Below are 18,483 nucleotides of genomic sequence, written 5' to 3' on the forward strand. Positions count from 1 at the left end.
AATTTTCAGCACCAACACGGAGTCTCATAACCATGTGTAACTCCAGTTCCTGGGGATCTGATAGCTCTTCTAACCTCTTGCACTATGTGGTACACATATATACACTCAGGCACCACACATAGATAAAACTATATAAATATATGGCACATTTATAGAGGGGTAACTGTAACAAGTGAAGAGGACCTGGGACCCTCCTCATTCCTTTGTGTTGGCTATATCTACTCTAAGCCACAGCTTGTGTCCTCAGGTATCGGATTTGGAGGGACACTGCCAATTGGCTGGAGATTAACCCAGAGACTGGGGTCATTTCCACTCGGGCTGAGATGGACAGAGAAGATTCGGAGCATGTGAAGAACAGCACGTATACAGCTCTCATCATTGCCACAGATGATGGTATGGACACCGTGTAGTCTGATCTGCATCGTGGCTTGGGCTACCCTCCAGCTTGCTTGCCCCTTTGCCTCTGCCTTATTTGGGGTGGAGTGGGGTAGGGCAGGATAGGGTAGGGTGGGATTTCATTCCTTTTTTTTTTTTTATAGATTTATTTATTTATTATATATGAATACTCTGTAGCTGCCTTCAGTCACACCAGAAAAGGGCATCAGATCATTACAGATGGTTGCAAGCCACCATGTGGTTGCTGGGATTTGAACTCAGGACCTCTGGAAGAGCTGTCAGTGCTCTTAACCACTGAGCCATCTCTCCAGCCCCCCTTTTCTTTTATTATAACAAACAATCATAACATACACAGATTTTGGTAACAAAATTCCAAACTCTAGATTATCCTTCCCTTTTGTCCCTTTCTGTACTTGAAACTCACTCCTTCTTACAGAAACTTGGTCTGTGGTTATGCATTTATTACTTAATTCTTTTTTTTTTTTTTTTAAGGTTTATTTATTTATTATGCATATAACATCCTGCCTGCATACATACCTGCAGGCCAGAAGATCTCATTACAGATGGTTGTGAGCCACCATGTGGTTGCTGGGATTTGAACTCAGGACCTCTGGAAGAGCAGACAGTGCTCTTAACCTCTGAGCCATTTCTCCAGCCCCTACTTAATTCTTATAATCTTCAACTTTTTCATTTCTTTTTGAATTTTATGTGTCTCTTAGGGTTTCATTTCTGTGAAGAGACACCATGACCAAGGCAATTCTTATTTTTTTCTTAAAGATTTATTTATTTATTATATATATATTGAGTACACTGTAGCTGTCTTCAGACACACCAGAAGAGGGCATCGGATCCCATTACAGATGGTTGTGAGCCACCATGTAGTTGCTGGGAATTGAACTCAGGACCCTTGGAAGAGCAGTCAGTGCTCTTAACCACTGAGCCATCTCTCCAGCCCGCAAGGCACCTCTTATAAAGGAAAACATTTATTTGGGGCTGGTTAAGTTTCAGAGATTTAGTGCATTCTTGTCGTGACAGGAAGCCTAGAGGCATGCAGACAGACGTGGTGCTACAGAAGGAGCTGACCCAGAGTTCTACATCTTAATGCAAGGGCAGCCAGGAAGAGACCATCTAATGCAGGCAGACAGGAAGAGGCTCTGGTTATACACTGGGTGGAGCTTAGGCATAGGAGATCTCAAAGCTCACCCCAACAGTGACACAGTTCCTCCAATAAGATCACACCTACCTGAGTAAGGCCACACCTCCTAATAGAGCCTTCCTTTGTAGGCCAAGCATTCAAACGCATGAGTCTATTGGGGCCAAACCTATCCAAACTACCACAATATGTGTGAATTTAGCCTGCATGTATGCCTGCGTTCCTGGTGTCCATAGAGGATGTTCCCCTGGATCTGGAGTTACAGATAGTTATGAGCTGCTATGTGATGAAAACTGAACGTAGGTCTTCTGTAAGACTAAGCATTCTTAGTCACTGAGCCATCTATTCAGACCCTTTTCCTTTTATGGAAATGGGACCACAGTGTTAAGCATAGTCGTGTGTTCTCCACCACGTGGATACCCCAAGATTTTTTTGGAAAAAAAAATTTTTTTTTGAGACATGGTTTCCTGTATCACCCAGGCTAGTTTTGAACTCACCATGTAGCCACGAAAGGCCTTAAAATTGAGGTGACCCTCCCTTCCCTCATGCGTGGTTCTAAGATTCCAAAGAAAGTCTACCTCACTCTGCTTTTCCTTACCTTTTTTTTCCCTTTCTTTTCTTTTTTTCAGAGCTGGGGACCAAACCCAGGGCCTTGTGCTTGCTAGGCAAGCGCTCTACCACTGAGCTAAATCCCCAACCCCTTTTCCTTACTTTCTAATAAGATCTGCGAGAGCCAGGCTTTGGTAGGAGGTTGAGGCAGGGTGATTGTAATTCCAAAGGCAGCATGCTAAGACTTTGTCTCAAAAAACAAACAACAACAACAAAACAGTACCCCCCACCCCCGAATTAAAATGTGTGAGTAATAGACTAGGAAGAGAAGAAAGCTGCCTTTGAAATGAGAAATACACTCATTGTACACAGTGTGCAATAAACTTGTCAGAATTCTGAGACAAGGGCAGAGGCTCTGGTTTGCTCGGAACCTGCTGAGGGATCACAGATAAGCTAAGTCATCATTTGTCACTATCCTTCAGCTGTGACACCCTTTCTGTTTTCTCTTAGGTTCACCCATTGCCACTGGCACAGGGACTCTTCTCCTGGTCCTGTCAGACGTCAACGACAATGCTCCCATCCCAGAACCTCGAAATATGCAGTTCTGCCAGAGAAACCCGAAGCCCCATGTCATCACCATCTTGGATCCAGACCTTCCCCCAAACACATCCCCCTTCACTGCAGAGCTCACCCATGGGGCCAGCGTCAACTGGACCATTGAGTACAATGACGCAGGTGTGAAGGCTCACTGTTTTTAGAGAGGTTCTACCAGTCCCGCTTCACCCTTCCCTTTGATATTCGGCCCTAGTTCCTTACACATCTCATGCACACTCCTATTCCTCTGAGAGACATACTGCACAGTAATATGAGCTCCAAACAGTTCCTTCCCCCAGCACTGGATGCCCAGCACTTTGGTTCCCTAAACATTTTGATCCACTGAGCTATTCATTCTGTCCCCTCCCCTGGTTCCATCGTTTCTTTTTTTTTTCCTTTCCCCAGAACAAGAATCTCTCATTTTGCAACCAAGAAAGGACTTAGAGATTGGCGAATACAAAATCAATCTCAAGCTCTCGGATAACCAGAATAAAGACCAGGTGACCACGTTGGAGGTCCACGTGTGTGACTGTGAAGGGACCGTCAACAACTGCATGAAGGCGATCTCCCTGGAAGCAGGATTACAAGTTCCCGCCATCCTTGGAATCCTGGGAGGGATCCTGGCCCTCCTGAGTAAGTCCAGGTCGCAGGTGCCTCAAAACGGGGAAGGACCATCTGCTAAGAGGAGCTGGTAGTTGGAGTACAGAGCAAACTGGTGATGACGTGGAGTTGGGTGCGGGAGCCTTCTGTCTCTTTGTGCTCCCCTAGATTGAGGACATGCAAGTCACCTGTGCCCCTCAGTAAAGTGGGACTTTAGACCCAGCATTCCTAGCAGGACTCCGCAGAGGCTCCATTTTAAACCAGTCCCCAAGAAATGCTGAGCTGGCAGCAAGGGTATCGCACACTATTCTCGGTAGCATAGTTTAGCGGCCAGTTAACCACCCCCTCTGCATTCCATCCTGGAGGGCAGATGAAAGAGGAAGTAGAGGCCACCTAACTGCAAGTTGTAGATGTCGCCACCACTTGCATCTCGTTGGCTCAAATGTAGCCATACCAAGTTACAAGGAACCCTGGGAGCTCTTGCTCTTAACTGGGTGACGAGAGCCCATGGAATGTCTGGGAGGCAGTGGAGATGGAGGGTCAAGTGAACAATGGTATCTAATCCATGGCTGAAAAATTGAAAGAGAATGGAGATGCTGGAGGGAATCTGTCATTTCTGTCCATAGTCCTTGGTCTGATTTTACCTGGAGAGAGTTCTGGGCTTGGTGCCAATGCCGTGAGGATTTCAATGATCAAGGGTTTGTGGGGATTTTTCGTTTGTTTGCTTTGTTTTATTTTTTAATTGTTTATTGAGAACATACCTGACCTTTTTTTTTTAAATTTTTTTGGGGGGCAGTCGATATGTTTTATTAGACTTGGCTAAAGTGGAAATTCTCCTATCAGATGTTTGAAGCATAAGTGGTATCAGGAGCCAGACGTCACACTTGTTTATTATTTCTGTTGTATTGTTTCTTGAGAAATGGTCTCCTCTGACTGAACATGAGATAGTCTTCATTCAGGTGGCTACCCACCCGCCGCCTGCCTGGTGGTGTAAGACTGTGTGGTTCCGGGATGGCTGCTTCCTCTGCTTTCTTGCCTGTGACTCATCACTTTTCCCTCCCTCCCTTCCCTGTCTCCAGTTCTGATCCTCCTGCTCCTACTGTTTCTACGGAGGAGAACGGTGGTCAAAGAGCCCTTGCTGCCACCAGATGACGATACCCGGGACAATGTGTATTACTATGATGAAGAGGGAGGTGGAGAAGAAGACCAGGTGGGTTTTAAAGATGGAGAACTTCATGTCTGACTGAGGCTACTTCATTGGCTACATGTCTGTCATGTAGGCTACTTCATTCACCCTGCTGTACGGCTATGGAGCACAGACCTCTATGGTCACAAGAATTCCAGACACTCTAGTGTTTGCTGCAGTGTTTGTTGATCACATCGAGGCTCACAACGTCTGTAAATCAGTGAGGACTGCTAATCTCGCAGAATTGAGATGAAAGGCCCTAAGCCGCATCCTGTGCTCAGGTCTGCTGCGTGGGAGCCTCGTGTGAGTTGCAGTAGGAATGCATCACTGCTGTCTTATTGCCTCAAGCCCCTCACATGACAGAGCCCATTGCTGACAGACAGGACACTACTTGCATCGGCTGTGGTGGGGAGGACTAAGTGTTTGCCAAGTGATAACCTGATAATCATGTCCCATGAAACGAGTAGGACACAATAACTTGAGTTCATGCCATCCCCAAGGTCTCCTTTTTCTTTCAGTTTGAGTTAGGAGACTTTTTAATTTGCAAAATGCCATTTTACATACATTTGGTCACTCGGGGGTCATTTGGCGTTTTCCATAGGCACAGTCTGTGATGCCATGAAGCAAACCCTGCCCTGTGCAATGCAGATGCTTCTTTATCACGTGTTGTCATGTTCTGCTCTTCTCTCTAGGACTTTGATTTGAGCCAGCTGCACAGGGGCCTTGATGCCAGACCGGAAGTGATTCGAAATGATGTGGCTCCCACCCTCATGAGCATGCCCCAGTATCGTCCCCGTCCAGCCAATCCTGATGAAATCGGGAACTTCATCGATGAAGTAAGTAGGCAAAACCGTGAGCCAAGGCAAGTGCATCTCTTAACGCAGAACCAAGGAGAAAACCATTCCAGTGAGGAATGTTGCCTTCCTGGGCCTACGTCCCCGAGACAAAAGCAAAGTCTACTTGCAAAGATTTGGTAGACCTAGAAGGGGTTCCAAAGCAAATTTAGTTTGCCTGGGTTCCCTGCTTTCATTACACCTATTTGGGGGAGTGCCGTAGGAGGCCAGAGGCCGCTCAGCAGGTAGGGAAAGCAACCCCCGAGGACCAGGGTGTGGGTCTGAGGCACCAGCATAAAAGGGCCAGCATGGTGGCCTGTTTATTCCAGTGTTCAGATCAGAGCATCTTGAATCGGCCAGCTCTAGGTTCTGCTGGGATTAAAGTGCATACAAATACACACTATACATAGCACACGCAATGTTTCCTAGTTTACCTAAGGCTTATAAAAATAGCACATCATGTAACATATTCAGATATTATTGTATGTGTCAGAAACCTGTTCAGTTCTAATCAAAAAACCTTAAGATAATAGGAGATGCTATGTTCTAGTCTGTTGTGTACACACACACACACACACACACACACACTCTACCATTCTGCTCCATTAACTTGGTGTCTTAGTTATGTTTCTTTTTTCCTTTTGGTTTTTCTTTTTCTTTTTTTCTTATTTTTTTCAGAGCTGGGGACCAAACCCAGGGCCTTGCGCTTGCTAGGCAAGCGCTCTACCACTGAGCCAAATCCCCAACTTCCTTTTGGTTTTTCAAGACAGGGTTCCTCCATGTAGCCCTGGCTATCCTGGAGCTGTTTCTTTAAACCAGCCTGGCTTCAATCTCCGAGCTCCACCTGCTGCTGCCTCCCAAGTGCTGAGATTAAAGGTGTGGGCTGCCACTTCCCAGTATTAGTTACATTGTTAGGGCTGTGCTGAAACACCATGACCAAGGTAACGGACAGAAGAGTCTAATTTGGGGCCCTAGAAGGTTAGAGTCCTTGATGATCATGGCAGGGGGCCTGGCAGTGGGTAGACATGCACAGCTGGAGCAGAAGCTGTGAGCTTGTGCTGTGATCTACAAACAGGAAGCAGAGAGACAGAGACACACACAGAGGCAGAGAGACCGAGAGAGCTAATTGGAAATGACCGGCCTTTTAAAATCTCAAACCCAGGCCACGCCTTTAATCCTTGCAACTCGGGAGGTTGTAAGTATTGGTAATCTCTGAGTTTGAGGCCAACCTGATCTACAGTGGGAGTTCCAGAATGGCCAAGGGCTACATAGAAAAAAAACCTGTCTTGAATTCAAAGGAAAACAGAAAAAACCCACAAGTCTGGCCTCAGTAACACACTTCCTCCAACAAGTCCACACTTCCTAATCCTTCGAAATTTGTCCAACTGGGGACCAGGAATTCAAACACTGTAACCCTGACTGACCTTGAACTATGGAGTAGATGACTTTGAATTAATTTCTGATCCCCCATCTTCACTTCTTAGAATTAACATCTAACAATCCTAGCTTGTCGTCTCTCCTTTGAGGATTTTCTGGGCTGAATTATTATCTATATTTATTAGTGTGACTGTTCTCATCTCTCTTTAGCTCTGTTCAGCCTGGTATCATGATTTGTGCTAGGGTGTGTCTGTGTACACCTTAAAGGGTTAACTACTCCCTGGTTACCTTTTCATGTTTTGGGTGTTGCTGGCCTCAGATGCATAATCTAAATCTGGTGCTCTTCCCTTTAGAACCTGAAGGCAGCGGACAGTGACCCCACAGCGCCCCCTTACGACTCTCTGTTGGTGTTTGACTATGAGGGGAGTGGTTCTGAAGCTGCCTCCCTGAGCTCGCTGAACTCCTCTGAGTCAGATCAGGACCAGGACTACGATTATCTGAACGAATGGGGCAACCGGTTCAAGAAGCTGGCCGATATGTATGGTGGCGGCGAAGAAGACTAGAGAGTCGTTCCTGTGTGGCACCATGGGAGATGCAGAATCATGATGTCAGTGGTCTTTCAGCTCCTTCCCTGACTTTGTAGAAGAGAGACTGATCTGAGAAGTATGCAGATTGCATACTGGTCCCACTCTACCTACCAGTCTGTCTGTGTTAGGAGGGTTTTCACTGGTTGTTGGAATCTTTTTCTAAAATGTTTTTGTTTTTACAGTGCTGTGATGTGATGAACTGTACCCTCTTTTTGTTTTTGTTTTGAGCTATGTTCTGCTCCGGACACACAGCCCCCAAGCCCTTCACCCCTCACTAATTTTTTTACATTGTATACTTTCACTCAATTACCATGTTTATGTTCTGTATTCTAATAGCCACTAAGTTCCTGAATTCTGTTGCCTGGCCCAGGTGCTATTCTGTGACACAGTAGTGCCTGGGCCCTTTTATGGTAAGAGACAGGTTTCTTGGTGTGGGTGCAACTGAGCTGGATAGTGTATGTTTCAAACACCTTTCCTGTGTTCTCTCCCCACCTCCAGAGTGTCTTTACTTATTCAGCTGTGTGTTTGGGGCAGAACAAAAAAATAATGGGACCACTATGCAAGCTGCGAAGATTCTAAGGTGCACACCTGATTCTTAGGCAGATGCCATAGTGAGATATGTTGCTTTGGTTCTCTATCCAATGCTGTGACCGGGACCTGCAGCGAGGTTTTCGGACACCGTGGTTTCTTGCGTTTCTTTCAAACCAGCAGTAAAAAATGGTTTTTTCTGAGAGAGACTGGAGTGCCACCACCAAAGATAGAGGAGAGAAGCCAAGCTTGGGGACAGCAAGCATGCCAGTGAACCTGACCACTGTCATGAGTCATGTGGGTGGCCACATGTCCGTGAACCTGGCCAGTTGGCACACTGATGGTGAGGGTACAAGGAGGCTAGACCTCGTCCCACAAAATTTCTGGAAGAATTAGGGTTGTCTCAGCCAATGTTTCCTAGCTGGAATCCTGTCCATGTATGTGTTCCTGAAGCCCAGGAAATACACCCCTCTAGTGCCTGCTTTTGATGGTAGTTATAGAAAAGACCGGCTGATTTGGACCTGAGTTGCCCAATCTTAAGTACAAATAGAAAACTGAGACTATGCTGGGTGTGTTGGTGCACGCCTTTAATCCCGGCACTCGGGAGGCAGAGACAGTCTCAGATCTCTCTGAGTTCAAGGTCAGCCTGGTATAGTAAGTGAATTCCAGGACAGCCAGGGCTACACAGAAACTCTGTCTTGGAAAACCAAAAAAGAAAACTGAGAATATTAGAGATTGTGCATTTTCTCAGAAAGCAGGAAGAAAACACCACTCTGATGGGAAAAGGGAGGCAAGGCCCTTGAGACTTTTCATTGAAATTGCTGTACTCACATAATTTTGGAAGCAAATGATGACTGCAATCAACTGTGAGAACTGTTGGTTTCTCTGTAGTTTAATTGTCTAATGTTGATAGCGTGCCCTTTGTATGTAGTTTGAGTGTATATGTGTGTGGGTGCTGATAATTTTGTATTTTGTGGGGAGTGGAAAAGGCAAGCAATCGGAACTGTTCTCTAAGATGCATTTTTATGAATTTTATTAAAGAGTTTTGTTAAACTGTTGTGAAGCTCACTTGATTTGACTCTGCCAGGATTCCTAGACAAAAGGACAGAAGTGAGCTCAGCTGGGTTATGGAGTTGGAAGCCTCCAGCAGAAATGTCTTCTCTGTGCTTTGGGGTCCTCTGTGGGGAGGAAATGCTTCCACGGGGTCACCGCTCAGAGCCTTATCCTTGTGGTGTGTGGTGAGAGCAATGAGCACCGAGGCCATTGGGATACAGGGGACATCAGGCTTCCGGGCTGTCTGCGGACATTTTCCAACTGTAATGCAGGCAGTGGTTCTACACCAAGGAAGACAGGCCTCTTCCTAAGCAGTAGGAGTGGCTCATATCCTGGAAGTCCGTTCTCCAAATACACCTAGCTCTACTTAGATGAACAAATGTCTAGGCCCTGATGCTTTCTGGATGGCTCCAATCCATGAGATACTCACACAGGGTGGTTAAACATGGCACTGACAGTGAAATGAGCCAATATGAGCCAGATTAAATTATGGTAAATTTGGGTTTATTGGGAAGCCACTCTCTGAGATCACTGGCCCCAAGTACCAAGACCAGGGAAGTGGTCCCCTGGGGAACAGTGGGTATAGTGGAAGGAGAGAAAAAGAAGGGGGCTATGTGTATAATTCTATCACGTCAGTCCTCATAAAAACTCATAAAGATGGAGAAAAAGAAAAAAACTCATCTTAGAGAATAGTTTCGATTGCTTGCCTTTTCCACTCCCCACAAAATACAAAATTATCAGCACCCACACATGTATTTGTCAGTTCCCTTCTCCTGCCCCTCTTCTCTTGACCTAGGACCTTGCACAGGCCAGACCAGTGCTCTGCCTTTCAGAAACACCCCCAGCTTCTTCGTATGTTGTACTCTTTCATAAATTACATTTTTTACTTTTTAAAAAACCTTAGAGAGAGAGAGAGAGAGAGAGAGAGTGAGAGAGAGAGAGAGAATGAATAGATGAATATATAAGTGCTGGTGCCCATAGAGGGCAGAGGTGTCAGGTCCTCTACAGCTAGTTATAGGTGGTTGGTTATGTGCCACTCTGTGCGCTATGAACTGAAATTGAGTCCTACAAGAGCAGTGTGCACTCAACCGTAGGACCATCCTCTCTACCCTCCCCCCTTTAATGTATATGCTTTTTGTGCTTCTGGAAACTGGACCTGGGATTATAAGCCTGTGTCCGTAGACCCAGATGACATTTGACAATTTCCGGTTGGCGACAGCCGGCAGATTCTGCTGTCAACTGGCGGGATAGTCCTCACAATAAGAAACCGACCAGTCCGGGTTGGAGAGATTGCTCAGTGGTTAGGAGCACTGACTGCTCTTCCAGAGGTACTGAGTTCAATTCCCAGCAACCACATGGTGGCTCACAACCATCTGTAATGGGATCTGATGCCCTCTTCTGGTGTGTCTGAAGAAAGTGACAGTGTACACACACATAAAATAAATAAAAATATTAAAAAAAAAAAAGAAACTGACAAGTCCAAAGATCAGTATACTCCTGTGGAAAAGCCTGGTGATAGGGATATAACTTTTCCCTTACCTTCATACATGAGCAATCTTCTTTTAAGACGGGTGTATGTGTATGTAGAGAACTCTGTGAAAGCCAGGAATAGGCATCAGATCCCCTGGAGCTGGCGGTCACAGGCCTTCAAGGTACTTCTGTCTGTATTATAGGGTGTGTTATAGTGTTTTTCCTTCAGAACCTTATTCCTTGGTAGAGAAGAGTAGTATACCCCTGCACATATTTTTTCTGTCTTGGGTTGAAATGACACGTGTATGGACACCTGATTTAGTCCTTGCCTTGGGTTCTGTTAGGAATATCCCGTGAAGTGGAATTGCTAGGGCATCTGGCTGAGATCCTGACTGTTCTCTTAGGCAACAACAGCAATGTGGTTTTGTAGGAGAAACTTGGGATACAAAGCCTGAAGGGGTGAAGGGCTAAGGATATGGAAAAGGTAATAGGACAATCGTTAACTGTTCAGAAATACATCCTGAGATACCAGGAAAGCAAATGCAGAAATACAGTGACTGGATCCAGGTGAAAGGCCACACGTCCTGCTCCAGAATTTTGTTGTTGTTCATAAAACTACAGCCTGAATCTGCCATGCAGTTCACACTGGTTTTGAACTTGTAATCCTGTTTCAGCTCCTTGAATGCTGGATTACAGCCCTGCATATGCCTATGTTGACTCTGTTCTTTATTCTTTGAAGTTTTGAAGAAGGAACCTAGAAAGAAATCTTATACTAGTGTCCTAGAGTCATTCTGTTACATGTGATAAAATACTAACCAAAAGCTACTCGGGGAGGAAAGGGCTTTTTGGCTCATACTCTCAGGTCATAGTTTGTCCCTGATGGAAGTCAGGGCAGGAACTTGAAGCAAAATCCACGGAGGAAGGGAGCTCATTTGCTAATGGTCAGCTGACTTTGGGGTCTGGGGGAGGAAGCACTTAACTGTGAGGCTCTGGCTAACCTGGAACTTGCTATGTAGATGTAGCTGGCTCCAAACTCCCAGAGGTCTATTTGCCTCTGTCTCTCAATTGCTGGGATTAAAGGTATAGATTACTCATACCTAGGCTTAGCTAGCTTTCTTATCCAGTCCAGGTTTACCAGCTTAGGGATGGTGCTGCCCTCTGTGGGCTGGTCCCTTTCACATTAATCATTTGTCAGACAGTCCCTTATTGTGTTGTCCATAGGTAATTCGACCTGCATCATATTATTTGAGTCTCTAGGTTGTGTCATGTTGACAGAGAAAGCCAATTAGGACATCTGGTCAAATGATATTTGAGTGGTTTCAAGCCATTCAGTGGTGGGCCAAAGATAGTCTTTTCTACACATGAGCTGTGAAGATTAGCTAATGTATCAAGTGCTGCTCAATGGATAAAACTATTGAACTCTTAGAAGAAGGGCAAAGTTTTGCGATGTAGGACTGATTCTCTGAACATGACAGTGGATGCATAAATGACAGAAGAGACAAGTAAGGACTGCAAGTGTAGTTCTGTGGGAGATTGCTAGTCTACATGTCTGAGCTGGGAGATACAGCTGGAAGATAAATGTAAACATTCCAGCTATCACAAATGGCTCTCAAAGATGGTTTCCTCAAGAACCCTTAATGTGCTGGCATCTTTCCTGGAAATTCTGTGCTTGTAAGACAGCCACTGATCCCCTGAAAGCTGTTAGTTTTGTTAGTTCTGAGTTTAGCAAATAGGGGACAAGCAACCCCTGTGAACTTGGATGGTTTGTGCAGCTGTTGCCCCTCAAGTCTTGATAATGGGTTCCTTGTTGGATGATTCAGTCAGTGGAATGAGTTTTACATGAATACTTCGTAGGGTCTATGTTAAACATCCCCAGATGTGTCTTTGCATAGGGTGGGTCTTCTGGATATAGTTCTTGTGAGGATTGGCTGTAATGGATGCCTAACAGTACGTTAGTGGGAAGCTCCCAGATGTAGGTTTGTTTGTTTTCTAATTTCTCTGCCTTTCACATCCTCTTCCTCGCTTTCCTACTCCTCTTCCTTTCCCTCTTCTTCCTCCCCTTCCTTTTCCTCTTTTTCCTCCTCTTCCTTCCCCTCCACTTCCTCCTCTTCCTCCCCTTCCTTTTCCTCTTCTTCCTCCTCATCTTTCTCCTCATCCTTTTGTTGTTCTTTGTTTTTCGAGACAGAGTTTCTCGGTGTAGCCCTGGCTGTCTTGCAACTTGCTCTATAGACCAGAGAGAGATCTTGCCTGCCTCTGCCTCAGAGTGCCAGAATTAAAGGCATGCACCACCACTGCCCAGCTGTTCAATTTCTCTTAGATAGCTTTATGTGTATGGATGCTTTGTTTAATTCCTTTTTAGGTTTTACTGTATGTGTACCTGGTACCTGCGGAGGACAGAAGGCAGCATCGGAGCCTCTAAGATTGAAATTACATGTGGTTGTGAGCCACTCTGTGGGTGCTGGGAACCAAACCTGAGGCCTCTACAAGAGCAACAAATGCTTTTAGCCTTTGACCCATTCCTCTAGCCCTGTTTGTGTTGTTTATTTGCCAAGGTGTCTGCTGGCCTGAAGTTTACCAAGTAGATTAAACTTCTGGCCAGCTAGCTCCAGGGATCCAGTGTGCACACCAGCTTTTTCTAGCTTTTTTTCTAGCGTGGGTTTTAGGAATTAAACTTTTTCTTTTGATTGTGAGACAAGCCCTTACTGACTCAACATCCCTTCCATTCCCCCCCCCCCCCCCCCCCCCCCGAGCTGGGGACCGAACCCAGGGCCTTGCGCTCGCTAGGCAAGCACTCTACCGCTGAGCTAAATCCCCAACCCCTCCTTTTTTTTTTTTAATTAAAAAATTACATTTGTTTGTGGGTATGATTTACTTGGTATGTGTATAGTTCGGTGGTTGTGCATGAGGAAGTCATAGGACCCTGTCAGCATCAGGGAGTCAGTTTTCTCAGTCTCAGGGATAAAACTCAAGTTTTATGTCAGACATAGTGGCAACCATCTTTGTCTGATGAGCCATCCTGCCCACCCACCCCCTCTTTGGGAGACAGGTAACCCTGACTGGTCTTGAACTCTATGAAGATCAGCTCAGGCAATCTGTCTTACCCTGCCTCACTAAATTGAACAACCTTCAATCACTTTTAGTAATTTCCCCCAGGATGAATTTGTGCGTATACCACGGGAAAGTCGTCTAGTTCTGTGAGCCTGGGAGGGAATGTATACATGAAAACATTATGATAACGTTCAAGGTTGTGTATTTCTCCATCAAAAACATCTCACCACGTACAGATGTCCACAGGAGCCAGGCAGTGGTGGTCTTTAGTTCTCTCTCTCTCTCTCTCTCTCTCTCTCTCTCTCTCTCTCTCTCTGTGTGTGTGTGTGTGTAATATATCCTGATTTTCCCACCTTTGCATCCTGTGTGTGTGTCCACAGAATTTGAAGAAGAGATGGTGACGAAGAATGAAGAGTCACTTACGGGGTTGGGGATTTAGCTCAGCGGTAGAGCGCTTGCCTAGCGAGTGCAAGGCCCTGGGTTCGGTCCCCAGCTCCGGGGGGTGGGGGGAGGGGGGGGAAGAGTCACTTACATTCAGTAAACATTTTCCCCTGTGAAAAATCTTGCCTGTAATTGTTACAGCTCTGAGGAGAAAGATATCCTAGCAGTAGGGAGCCAAGGAGAGCCACAAGGTTATACAACATAACAAACCTCACACAGAAGATTTATTGGGGAAGGAGGGATGAGGGTAGCTGCCTCTGCTCGGGAATAAGGAAGTGAGCAGCAGAGGGAAGTGAGCAGGAGGCTCCCTCTCTTGGGGGAAGTGGGGACTCTGGGGATTTCGAGTTCAGGGATTGGTGAGTTTTCAAACCAGGAAGTGAATTCAGACCTTTTTCATTGGCAGTGACTGACAATGTTTCCTTTAAACTTCTCTCAGTATCCTTGTGACTAGGTTTCCTTTTCATTTTAGAGTGGAGAGTGGATGGATTAAGGTCGGAACCCAGAGGAACCCGATAGACCACGAGGGGGCAGACCTAGCTAGCTCAGGAGTAAGTTGAACAGAAAGCTTGACTGAGACTACACCTGGGGCAGTTCTGCTCAACACGTTTAGCCATTAATTTGATGGGGGCAGAGTCAACCATGCTTCATCCCAGTGTGCCCCAGGGAGGGTTGAGGAACATTTTACACAGTAGATCTTCACTGAGTAGATGAGAAGTGGCAGTGATAGAAGGCCGTGATTGGTGTTTTGTTTTTTAAAGATGTATTTATTTATTTATTTATTTCGTGTATGTGAGTACACTGTCGCTGTCTTCAGACACACCAGAAGAGGGCCTCAGATCCCCATTACAGATGGTTGTGAGCCGCTGTGTAGTTCTTGGGAATTGAACTCAGGACCTCTGGAAGAGCAGTCAGTGCTCTTAACCGCTGAGCCATCTCTCCAGCCTGTGATTGGGGTTTGATGGGTTTCCTTTTCCTTTTCTTCGACCTGCTTCAGCCTCCTGCGTGCAGTGATGGGTGTTTACTGGGGAGGGGCAGATGTGCTAAAGATTGAATTCCCAAAAGCATCCACCTAGGGCAGGAGGAGGACCAGTAGAAAGGATAAAGGTGGACAGTGGGTGCAATGGGCTGGGGTGGGTATGGGGGGGGATATAAGCAAAGGACAATTGTGTATGTGGGGTAAAAATGTCACAATGATTTATTCCTTATGCTAACTAAAAATAATTTTTAAAAATACTAACATTGGGCCAGGCACGGTGGCACATGTCTTTAGATGAATCTCTATGAGTTGGAGGTCACCCTGGTCTGCAAATCAAGTTCTAGGACTGCCAGGGCTATTACACTACAAAATCCTGTCTCATAAAACAAACAAAACAATAAAAAAAATTCCAAACAAACAAACAAACAATATTGACCTGAGATCTGTGACTGTACCATCAGGAATTATGGAGGTGAAGAAAACCTTTTGATGATTATCTGAATCTCAGACGTAGTTTTATTTCCATATAACACGATAGGAGGTTATGCTTTTGGTATAAAGTGGATCTTCTAGTAATGCACCAGCCATACAAAGAGGACGAAGAGGACCATTAGTTACTAAGGACCTCTCCAGGCCTCAGCACTGGCGATGCCACTGCAGTTTATTGCAGAGAGCATGCACTAGAGTCTCTGGCTCTGATCTCCATCGCCCAACCAACAAAACCAACATACACGGATGGGGCTGTTTGCAGCTGTCTCATCCCCAGAGCATGAGTGTGTGCATATTTATTTTAAAAAAGAATTATTTTATTTTATAGTTATGAGTGTTTGGCTGGCATGTGTGTCTGTGCCCCACAAGTGTGGCTGGTCGTCTTGGAGGCCAGAAGAGGGTATCCCCTAGAATTGGAGTAATACATGTGGCTTATGAGAATTAAACCTGGGTCTTCTACAAGAACTGGGAATACTCTAAACCACTGATCCAGCTCTCTCTCGCCCCGTGTATATTTATTTTTAAGTGTCACAAAAGGAAATAATAATACTAAGTTGAATATTTTTTGTTATTGTTGCTTTTGAGGACGAAGTTATGAACACATGGTCTTGTCACCTCAGCTTCCCTGAATGCTGATGTCACAGGTGTGAGCTTCTCTTTCAGGCTCTATGTACATCTGTGAACCTTATTTTATTGTGTTTCATTTAGTACTTGAAAATTTTCATAGTGAAATGTGTATTATTTTTACAAGAAACTATTTCTGTTCACTCCCCCCACCCCCACCCCCCGTCTGGGTTGAAGTACTAAGAACTGATCTCATGATCTTGTGCTGTTACTGGATAACATTTCTAGCCCTTAATAGCCTTGAAACGGTTTCACTAAGCTGCCTTCGCTACTTTTGAACATGTGATCCTCCCTCTATAGCCTCTATAGCAGCTGAGGTTCGAAGCATGGGTCACCACGCAAGACTACTTGTGTTCTTTCTTTTTCTATTTTTGAGTCAGGGACTCTCAGGGTTTCTGACTGGCCTTGAGCTTGGTATGTAGACCAGGTGGCCTCTGCTTCTAAGTACTAGGTTTGAAAAAATGCGTGTCACCACATAGGTCCTTTATTTTATCTTTTCTATAGAAGTTAATTATATTTTCTTTTAAAAATATTTTGTAATGCTTGTGCGTGCATGCGTATACATACGAGGTACTGGACCTGAGTTTGCACTGGTATCCGATATGGATGCTGGGAATTAAACTGGGGCGCTCTGCGAGAACAACACAAGAAACTGTATTTTGTTTCTCACACTCAGAGTAAAGGAAACCAGAAAAAACGGTTCGAAGGGGGCGTTCCAGACAGAGCAGGCCCCGCCCCAGGTTTGGGCCCCGCCCTCCATCAGAGGGCACGCCTCCCGCCACATCCAAAATGGCGGCCGCGCTGGTCCACTGTAGTGTCTGAGCGTATCGCAAGTGGCTAGCTCCACTCCAATCATGGCGGCCTCCGTTCAGGCGGCGGCTGCGCCGAGTGGCGTTCTGGGGACATGTGGTTTGGAGCAGATTCTGGAAGCGCTGAAGCTGCTGCTGAGCCCGGGAGGTGAGAGGATGAATCTCGGCGCGGGGCCGGACCCGAGGCTCGCGGGGTCGCGGGTCTCCTAGGCTCGCCCTGGCTGCCACCGCATGTTCCACTCAGGCCCTCCCGGGAACTCCATCCCACTCCCGGGAGCGTTTGGGCCTTGTGCAGTCTCACTTAAAACTTAAGGAAACGAAAGCTCCAGGAGAGCTTTTGGTCGGTTGAATGCTGTTGCTGGCTGAGGTCCGTTGAGCACCTCAAGGACCAGCAGCTCCGGTCCACTGTTTGCTCCAGCGCAGCGCTGACATAGGGACTGGAGACACCTTCAGACAGGTGTAATGTGATGACCCAACCGCTTGAGGGCTCCTGGTGTGCTTGAGATTTGTATAAAATGCCAAGTGACCAGAGATGCTGAGCAGGGACATTTTTAGCTGAATTTGAGGAAGATTTTTAAGGGTTTCCATTTTGGTATCAGAGATGCACAGTCACCTTTAATCTCGTGTTGAGTTCCCAATTTAATATTTGAAGGGACCTTGGGGATAGTGAAACCTTGCATTCTCTCTTACTGTTGAGTCTCTATTTGTGGTGATTTGACTGCTTCTGTCTCTCAAATGCTGGGATGAAAGGCAAGCACCACCATTCACGCCCCCACCCCTTTTTCTTTAGACAGTATATCATCACTCTATAGTTAAGGTATGTCCTGGAACTCACACTCCAAATCACGTGGTTATATTAGGGGAAGACTTAGAACTCAGTTCTGCTTGATCTCCTTGTCAGACTAAGGCAGATTATCCAGAATGGAACTTCTTTTTTTTTTTTTTTTTGGTTCTTTTTTTTTTTTTTTCGGAGCTGGGGACCGAACCCAGGGCCTTGCGCTTCCTAGGCAAGCGCTCTACCACTGAGCTAAATCCCCAACCCCCAGAATGGAACTTCTGATGGCATCTGGAAATGTAGAAGGGTATAAGAAAATAGGATCCTACTTACAAAACAGCAAGTATGGGTGTGTGTGTAGAATTTCAAGGTAAAGGCACACGTACAATCATGAGGTGAACACTCAGTCTCAAATGTCGACCCCCAAACTACAGCTGCAAACATTACACCATACTGGTGGGACGTGAAAAGAAAATAGTGGTAGGTGATTGCCTAAGTGCCAATCCCCATAGTAGTCCATTTATGTGTATATCATCTAGTCCCCACAGCAGTCTCATCAGAGAAGTATTAATAGCATTCATTTTTGCAGAGGAAGGAACCAAGGCTCACGTACATTGTAAATTGCCTAAAGTAAAACAAACACGTGTCAAAGCTCAGTTCCTTAACTAAAAGCATTGTAAATATACTGTCATGCCCCAGTTAAGAAGCAATGGCAGGATACATATTTTATTTATTAATCCTATGTGTGTATGTGTGTGTGAGTGCGCGTGTGTGCACGCACACCTATTTCTATGAGTGAGTGTATGTGTATTGTGTACATACAGTAGCCCACAGAGGCCAGAGGAGGGTGTCAGATTATCTGGAACTGGAGTTACAGGCAGTTGTGACCTGAATCCCAGTCCCCCCCCCCCCCCAGTGCAGAAAGTGATCTTACCCAATGAACCATCCCTCCAGCTTCCATATTAAAAAAAACAAGGTTTATTTTATTTTTAATA

At 45.7% G+C, this 18,483-nt stretch overlaps 2 protein-coding genes across 5 annotated transcripts in view; both read left to right on the forward strand.

Annotated features, from left to right (window-relative positions):
• Cdh1 (cadherin 1) overlaps positions 1–8,860 on the forward strand; it is a 69,415-nt gene extending 60,555 nt beyond the window's left edge. The window contains 6 exon segments of the mRNA NM_031334.1: positions 248–393; positions 2,609–2,833; positions 3,098–3,325; positions 4,372–4,502; positions 5,171–5,314; positions 7,042–8,860. Coding sequence (NP_112624.1) covers positions 248–393; positions 2,609–2,833; positions 3,098–3,325; positions 4,372–4,502; positions 5,171–5,314; positions 7,042–7,251 — 1,084 coding nt within the window. The 3' untranslated portion in view covers positions 7,252–8,860.
• A 7,821-nt stretch (positions 8,861–16,681) lies between these two features.
• Tango6 (transport and golgi organization 6 homolog) overlaps positions 16,682–18,483 on the forward strand; it is a 187,440-nt gene continuing 185,638 nt past the window's right edge. For 3 of the 4 annotated variants that reach the window (XM_087594591.1, XM_087594592.1, XM_087594593.1), the window contains exon 1: positions 16,685–16,861. In XM_087594591.1, coding sequence (XP_087450717.1) covers positions 16,759–16,861 — 103 coding nt within the window. In that variant the 5' untranslated portion in view covers positions 16,685–16,758. Of the gene's footprint in view, positions 16,862–18,483 lie in introns of all 4 variants that reach the window. The other variant, NM_001427103.1, reaches the window with a different exon arrangement.

Source organism: Rattus norvegicus, chromosome 19 (assembly GCF_021556685.1).
Source record: "Rattus norvegicus strain SHRSP/BbbUtx chromosome 19, alternate assembly SHRSP_T2T, whole genome shotgun sequence".
NCBI classification, from domain to species: domain Eukaryota; kingdom Metazoa; phylum Chordata; class Mammalia; order Rodentia; family Muridae; genus Rattus; species Rattus norvegicus.